General features: G+C 45.3%; 1 protein-coding gene and 1 pseudogene across 1 annotated transcript; both read left to right on the top strand.

Annotated features, from left to right (window-relative positions):
* Positions 1-3,337: 3,337 nt before the first annotated feature.
* On the top strand, positions 3,338-3,460 carry LOC132532541 (small nucleolar RNA SNORA70; annotated as a pseudogene).
* LOC107523138 (large ribosomal subunit protein uL16-like) lies at positions 3,428-3,939 on the top strand. Its single transcript, XM_016192958.2, has one exon. It carries the CDS (start codon positions 3,588-3,590, stop codon positions 3,825-3,827), a length of 240 nt encoding a protein of 79 aa, XP_016048444.1. The 5' UTR covers positions 3,428-3,587; the 3' UTR covers positions 3,828-3,939.
* Positions 3,940-8,101: the final 4,162 nt, after the last annotated feature.

Here is an 8,101-nt window from a genome sequence, read left to right as displayed (position 1 = left end):
CAGCCAGGGGAAAGGGCATTGTTTCTGCAGGAAGTGGCTGAGGAGGGAGGGAAGGGCTGGGTCTAAAGTTCAGTGTGTCCAGTGCCTCTGAGGTCTTCCGTGATCCGAGGTGCAGGGTTCAGAGCCTGGTACCAGGTGGCAGGGCTGAAAGGGGGGCAGTGTGAATGAATCTCAACTACATCTGACATGGGGCATCAACAGGGTCACAAGTCTCCCAGGAGGTAAAACATATTCCCACCCTCCACAAACACACAAACATGATTATGGGAATATGCCAAAATGTCAAAGAGACATAGGCACGAGCTAAAAGGGCTCCCAATGGATAAAGCTGGGACAATTTGAGCAACAAAATAAAGTATTGAGTTACAACCCAAAGTATAAAATAAATATCTACGTGTCTGTACCAGTATAAATAAATTATTAAGGAAATGATATAAATAAATGATTGAGAAGAGACAAATATTCCACATGGAATTCCAAACAAATTATTTTGCTGTTTATGCTATGCTACCCTCAAGCGGAGTGCACAATACCTCACTGCTTAAGTGTGGGGTCTTCTTAGGTACCTCCTTCGTTAAGGGTCTGGTGTGGCGGGGGGGGGGGGGGAGGAGTGGAGAAGACAAACATGATCTCAGCCAACTGATCGAGGTCAGTAGTATTGATCTGAAGTGTGTCCATTAGTAACCTGGGTCAGGGCCCAGCAGTGTTGGAAAAGGTCAGCTTTTGTAAACACCAGCAGAGACTCCCACAGCAGCCACAGCTAAGGTTTTACTCCTGGCTGTGCCTGCAGAGAGGGAGCCAAGTACACTGGGACGCTTGGCCATTATCCCAGCTGCTAGAGGTTAAGAGGCACAGAAAATGCAGTCACTTCACTGGCAGCTTGGGACTTGTAGGTGCAGCTAGGTTCAGCAGTGTTTTGGGAGAGCTTTGCCAGTGGCCCCGCAGGGTACAGCAAACCTGACCCAAGGCAGCAGCCATGATCTTGAGGGCAAAAGAACAGTAGGGTTGGGGCTGGGTGGTAGCACACCCAGTTGAGTACACGTTATCAAGAGCAAGGACCTATGTTCAAGTCCCTGATCATCACCTGGGGATGAGCTGTGGAGAGGTGTGAGGGTATCTCTCCCCCTATCTCCTTCCCTCTCAATTTCTTTCTGTCCTAGCCAATAAAAGAAAAAGAAAAATAGAAAAAGGAAAAAAAATGGCCACCGCGTATGGTGGATTCATAATGTTTGCACTGAGCCTCCAGCAATAACCCTGGTAGTGATAAAAAGAAGAAGGAAGAGGAGGGGAGGAGGACGAGAAGGAGGAAGAGAAAGAGGAGGGGGAGGAGGATGAGGATAAGGACTACAGGGTTTAGAGAAAGCCCCAGAGGCTGAGGCAGGAGAGACAGCGGCACCTGGCAGTCTCTTCAGGGACTGCCAATGGTCCCAAGGTGCTGTGTTATTTTTCTTTAGGTGGAGACCAAGCTTTGGAACACAGAGCTGCATGCTTCTGCCTGCAGCCTGGAGAGTGTCTCTGATTTTCTTGTTCATGGGATATGCATATCCTGGAACTTGTCTTCCAGCCAATCAGGGGGTTTGGGAGGCAGACTGAGCATGACATGTCCAGGACTTGCTTGGTGGCAACGTAAGCAATGATGGTGACCTTTTGCTGAAGGCTGCTGGGGCTCTGGGTATGCAGTGTACTCGGAAGTGTCCGCTGCTGGGGGCCAGGAGCCAGCTCATGCAGTAGAGTGCCTGCCTTCACATGCCTGAGGCCTTAGCTTAGAATCCCAGTGGCATCCCATGGATGGCACAGATTGGGGGTGGGAGGAACTCCACTGGTGGTGGAGCTGCGCTGAGGTGTCTCTCCCTCTCCCTTCCTGCTCTTCTCCCACAGATTGAAAACATGAAGAAACTGGGTCAGAGTGACCACTCGGTGATGTCACACATACATGAGGCTAAGTCCATGACTTAGTGACATTTTAAAGTTTTTTTTTTGACATAAAGACATGCCCATTTCTGATTGGCAGAAGCCAAGCTGGGCATGAGACTGACAATGAAGAGAGTGTCTCTGGGAATGTTTAGCCCCCAGTGACTCTCTGTCCCCCCTCATCTGCCCACCTCCTGACTGCTCATTGCGGGCCTGGTCAGCTCTCTTGACTCCATACTTGGACAGTTGGGTTGATGGTTGTGCACAAAGTCATCTACAGAGGACAAACTTTTGTCCTCTTCTTACCCTCCCAGCACCTGAAGAAACCAATTTACAAAAATCACTCCCTCTCAGGAAGGTGGGTCAGAGAGCTTCTCCCCTGTGGGACCCACAGTGGACTCCAGTGTTGTAGCCAGAGTCCCTGTACAATGACTGATGGAAAGCCCACCAGGTGGGAGTTGTCTGATATTCCCAGAAAGACCCTGGTCCTGAAAACCACCTGGACAAGCACAGAGAGAGATGGAGCCAACAGAGTTGATGGCTGCTGAGAGGCTGAGGCCAGGCTTCCCACTCTTAAGGCAGCAGGACTCAGTGGATAGATCCCAACACACTGAGATGGGGATGCAGGAGGCAGAGCAGGTAGGGCAGGCTAGAGGCTAGAATAGCATTGACTCCACCCAGTCAGGGTGCCAAGATAAAAAACCTTTTGCTTTAGGACTCTGCATCTACTCTCTTAGTTGGTGCCCAGCCAGGGAGGCCTAGCTTCCCAGCCCCTAATCAATGGCACTTTCCCTACCAGGCCTGCAGTACTTCAGCCTCTTTTACTAGTGTTCTTGGCTCCCAGGTTCTCAGTGGGAGTTACTTTGCTTCTCTTCATCTGGACCCCACACCTCAGTCTCCTCAGTCCCTTCCTCCCTCAGACTCAGAGAGTTCTGCCCCACCTTAGTCAAGTGCTGCCACTCCGTTGAGACTTTCTAGTATTCAGCCCAGACTAGGCCAGATCCTAAGACTCTTTGGAACAGGAGAGAGCGGGGGCGGAGAGAACCACCATAAAATCTTGACTAGCTCCTGGCCTAGGTGCTCCTATATTGTACCACTGTGTGATAAAAAGGACTAGAGAACAGCGGTAGAGGCCGGAGTGGTGGTTCCAGGCATGTGTGAGGTCCTGGTTGAATCTTCTGCACAGCAGAATGACAAAAAGACAAAAACAAATAGAGCATCATAAATGTAAGAGTGGTGCTCTGGTTTCTCCTTTACACAAAAATAAGGTTTTGTTTGTTTGTTTTTTATCTCCAGGGTTATTGCTGGGGTTTGGGGCTGGCACTATGAATCCACTGCTTTGGGTGGCAATCCCCCCCCACCCCATTTTTTTCAATAGGACAGTGAGAAACTGAGAGGGGAGGGGGAGATAGAAAGGGAGAGAGCTCTGCAGCCAATTAAGGTGACTGTGCTGCCCTCCCCATGGCTCCCGGTGCAAACAGCAGCCTCCTGGGTAGTGTATGCAGCCTGTTGCTTGTATAGGCTGCCCTAAGGGACCCTGGAGACAACCCTTCCTACTCTGTTCATCTTATGCCTGACCTCCTTCTGCCCCTAACCTTAGGCTCCAGACAGGGATGTGAAGTGCTTTTGGGAAGCCCCAGGGCACCGTGGCCAGAGTTCACATTGGCCAGGTCATCATGTTCATCTGCACCAAGCTGCAGAACAAAGAGCATGTGACCGAGGCCCTGTGCAGGGCCAAGTTCAAATTCCTTGGGTGCCAGAAGATCCACATTTCCAAGAAGTGGGGCTTCATCAAGTTTAACGCAGTTGAATCTGAAGACATGGTGGCTGAAAAGCACCTTATTCCAGACAGCTGTGGAGTCAAATACATCCCCAACCGTGGCCCCCTGGACAAGTGGCAGGCCCTGTACTACTGAGAGCCTCAGAGGTGTCCCATAATCAATTATATTAAATCAAGATCCCACTTAAAAAAAAAGAAAGAAAGAAAAAAGAAAGGGAGAGCGAAAGTTAGATTCCTGCAGACCTGCTTCATCACTTGTGAAGTCCCCCCTGCAGGTGGGAGTGGGGGCTTGAACCCAGATCCTTGTGTGGGTCCTTGTGCTTAGTATTATATGAGCTTAACTGGGTGCACTACCACCAGGCCCCCTGTTTGTTTTTTAATTTCTTTATTGGGGAGTTAATGTTTTATGTTCAACAGTAAATACAATAGTTTGTACATGCATAACATTTCCCATTTTTCTAACAATACAACTCCCACTAGGTCCTCTGTCATCCTTCTTGGACCTGTACTCCCCCACCCACCCACCCAAGAGTCTTTTACTTTGGTGCAATAAACCAATTCCAGTTCAGGTTCTACTTGTGTTTTCTCTTCTGGTTTTGTTTTTCAACTTCTGCCTGAGAGTGAGGTCATCCCATATTCATCCTTCTGTTTCTGACTTATTTCACTCAACATGAATTTTTCAAGGTCCATCCAACATCGGCTAAAAACAGTGAAGTCACCATTTTTTATAGCTGAATAGTATTCCATTGTGTATATAGACCACAGCTTGCTCAGCCACTCATCTGTTGTTGGACACCTGAGTTGCTTCCAGGTTTTGGCTATTAGAAATTGTGCTGCTAAGAACATATGGTACACAGATCTTTTTGGATGGGTGTGTTGGGTTTCTTAGGATATATCCCCAGGAGAGGAATTACAGGATCATAGGGTAGGTTCATTTCTAGCCTTCTGAGAGTTCTCCAGACTGTTCTCCACAGAGGTTGGACCAATTGACATTCCCACCAGCAGTGCAGGAGGGTTCCTTGGACCCCACACCCTCTCCAGCATTTGCTGCTGTTTCCTTTTCTGATGTATGACATTCTCACAGGAGTGAAGTGATATCTCATTGTTGTCTTGATTTGCATTTCTCTGACAAAGACTTGGAGCATTCTGTTTGTTTGTTTTTAAAACAACACTAGAAGGATTAATGAGGTCCGTTAGCCCACTTGGTAGGGTGCCTGCTTTGCCATGTGTGTGACCCAAGTTTGATCCTCTAGCACAATGCATGGGAGTCCTAGTTACAGGGCAAGATTTGGTGTTGTGGTACCTCTCCTTTTCTGTTTCTACCTCTTTTATTCTGAAAAAGTTGGCCTGGAGTGGTGAGACCCTGATGATGACCAAAAAAGAGTAAAAAGAAGCAGTACAAATAGGACCAGATATACTAGTAGTCACAACAATATGATTAGCTTAAATACATTGATGAAAGGCAAAGATGCTCTGATTGGGTTTCTGAAGTACAGTTACACACCATTGATAAGAGGTGTAGTGTAAAACAAAGTTACACATAAAAGTTGAAAGTAGAAAGAAGTAAAAATTATACTAGGCAAATACTGGCTAAAGGAAAGCAGTGGACTAATACTAATCTTCAAAACATGAAATTACCTGAGCAGAGGCAAAGACAATTTAAAGCTATCAAGTTGCAGATGTTACCATCACACCATCGTGAATTCCCGGGGCCGATGAGCTCACAAATATGTCCTGAACCCCACTTCCCCAGAGCCCTGCCCCTCTAGGGAAAGATAGAAACAGGCTGGGGGTTATGGATTGACCTGCCTATGCCTATGTCCCACAGAGAAGCAACTTCCAGCTTCTGCACCCTATAAAGATCTCTGGTTCATATGTCCAGAGGATTAAAGAATGGGGACCCTTCCAGTGGAGGGGAAGGGATATGGAACTCTGGCGGTGGGAATTGTATGGAATTGTACCCCTTTTATCCCACAATCTTGTCAATCATTATTTATTTATTTATTTATTTTTTTATTTATTTGCCTCTAGGGTTATTGCTGGGGCTTGGTGCCTTCACTATGAATCCACTGATCTGAAGCCCATTTTTTCACATTTTGTTGCCCTTGTTGTTGTTGTTATTGTTGCCATTGATGTTGTTGTTGTTGGATAGGACAGAGAGAAATCGAGAGAGGAGGGGAGACAGAGAGGGGGAGAGGAAGATAGACACGTGAAGACCTGCTTGTGAAGTGACTCCCCTGCAGGTGGGAATCCGGGGCTTGAACTAGGATCCTTATGCAGGTCCTTGTGCTTTGCACCATGTGCGCTTAGCCTGCTGTGCTACTGCCTGACCCCCCTCGATTATTATTAATCATTAATAAAAAATAAATATGAATTTATGTGGCCCAGGAGATGGAGCAGGGATAAAACATTGAACTCCCAAACATGAGGTCCTGCGTTTGGTCCCCAGCAGCACATGTACCAGAGTGATATCTGGTTCTTCCTCTCTCTTTCTCTCCTTACCCCTCTCATTAATAAATAAATAAAATATTAAAAATAAATATGAAGTTAAGGCAAAACAACACAAACAGGAATAAAGAGGAACATCTGGCACTGATAAGACTTATAATCCACCAGAAAGATGTAAAAACTTATGGATGTGGGGGCTAGGCGGTGGCGCGCCTGGTAAGCGCATGCATTACAGTGCACAAAAGTCCCTGGTCCCTGCCTTCAGGGGGAAAGCTTGACAAGTAGTGAAGCAGGGCTGCAGGTGTCTCTCTGTCTTTTTCCCCTCTGTCAATAAAAAATAAATAAAAAGATTTTAAAACAACAGCAAAAACCCAAACTAAGAGAAATAAAAACTTATGAATGTGCATGCATCTTAAAAACTGTTTGAGGGGCCAGAAGTTGGTGCAGCCAGTTAAGTGCACATAGAATTAAGCACAAGGACCTGTGCCAGGACCTGCGTTCAAGCCCCTGCTCTCCACCTGCAGCAGGGGATGCTTCACAAATGGTGACACAGATCTGCAGGTATCTGTTTTTCTCTCTCCTTCTCTATCTCACTTCTCCTTTGAATACCTCCCTGTCCTGTCAAGTAAGATGAAAAAAAAAAAAAAACTATTTGGGATACATAAAGCAGGAGCTTAACTGCAGTGAAGGAACACATTGACAATTCCACAGTGATGGTGTAAGATTGGAAAGCACACCTCTCGGAAATCGACAGATCCTCTGGATGAAACGTAATATTGTGGATGATAATGTGGACTGACTCACTCAGCATCAGCTCCCACGTCTCGCTGTGCCTTCCTATACTGCAGGGGGTGGCAAGCTGAAAATGATTTCCTGACAACCATGTTCCAGGTGTGGATTAGTTTCCACCACTCATTGCTACTGTGTAAGATCATGAAGAGGCAGAAATCATTGCCCTTTTCTTTGGGTGCTGCAGCTTACAAGCACATTTGTATGGCCACTTAGTCTTTCTGCATCAATGTCTGGCCTCCAGTTTTGCGAGTGTCATGGCAGCAACGGCAGAGCCTGTGTGAAATGGTCTTATTACCACTGTGGTGTGTTTGGAAGCATAGTTTTAGTGATGGCATCCCAGAAAGCAGCTGAGAGGGCACTCCTCCAGGCCTTACCAGACTTTGTCAACACTCACTGCCCCATTCTGCTTAAAATACCTGGAATACTTTCTGCTTTCTGTACCAAACACTGATTTCTATAGATCTGAGTTTCTATAGATTTGAGTATATTATTATGGATTTAGAAGATCTGACTTAAAAGCTTGAGTTGACTAGAAAGCAAGAAAAGCTTGTGACTTTAAGCTGAGAATTTATATTACTTCAAGTGCACAATAAATATCAGCAATATATGACAATAGATCGCATCACAAAGGAAACCTTAGTTTTCAAAAAAGATCAGCATTATATAGATTATCTTCTCACAGTATAGTAAAGCTATATTTATTGTTAATAATAATAGATAATACAACTTCTTCATTTATTTGAAAGATGTACATAAACTTTTAAATTATTCATGAATTAAAGAGTAAATCATAATGGGAATCATAAAATATTCACAGCTGGATGATCATAGAAGCATCACCATCACCTACCAAGGCTTGTAGGCAAAGCCAAGGAAATACTTAGAGAAAAAATGTATAGCCCTAAATGAATGAATTATAAATGGAAAAGACTTTAAATGAGATTGGGTGCCTTATGGGTGGTATGGCCATAGACATAAGTGAAAAAGACTGAGAAAAATAGGTTTAGGACTCAACTTAAGAAAGAATTCAGACAAGAGCAGATGAAAGGAATAAAGAATTCAAGTAATGAAAACAGAGAAGATGATTAAATGGGAAATACAGTGATAACAAAATAAAAAACAGATAAAACAAAGGTCTAATTATTGAAAAAAAACAGAAAAATTGCTCAA

This window comes from Erinaceus europaeus, chromosome 13 (assembly GCF_950295315.1).
Source record: "Erinaceus europaeus chromosome 13, mEriEur2.1, whole genome shotgun sequence".
Classification (NCBI taxonomy): Eukaryota; Metazoa; Chordata; class Mammalia; order Eulipotyphla; family Erinaceidae; genus Erinaceus; species Erinaceus europaeus.
Note: the sequence above shows the minus strand (reverse complement) of the source record. Positions and strands in the feature narration are given on the sequence as shown.

Excerpts from the sequence above, each read along its gene's own strand:
- LOC107523138 (XM_016192958.2), top strand. The coding sequence starts at position 3,588 with ATGTTCATCTGCACCAAGCTGCAGAACAAAGAGCATGTGACCGAGGCC.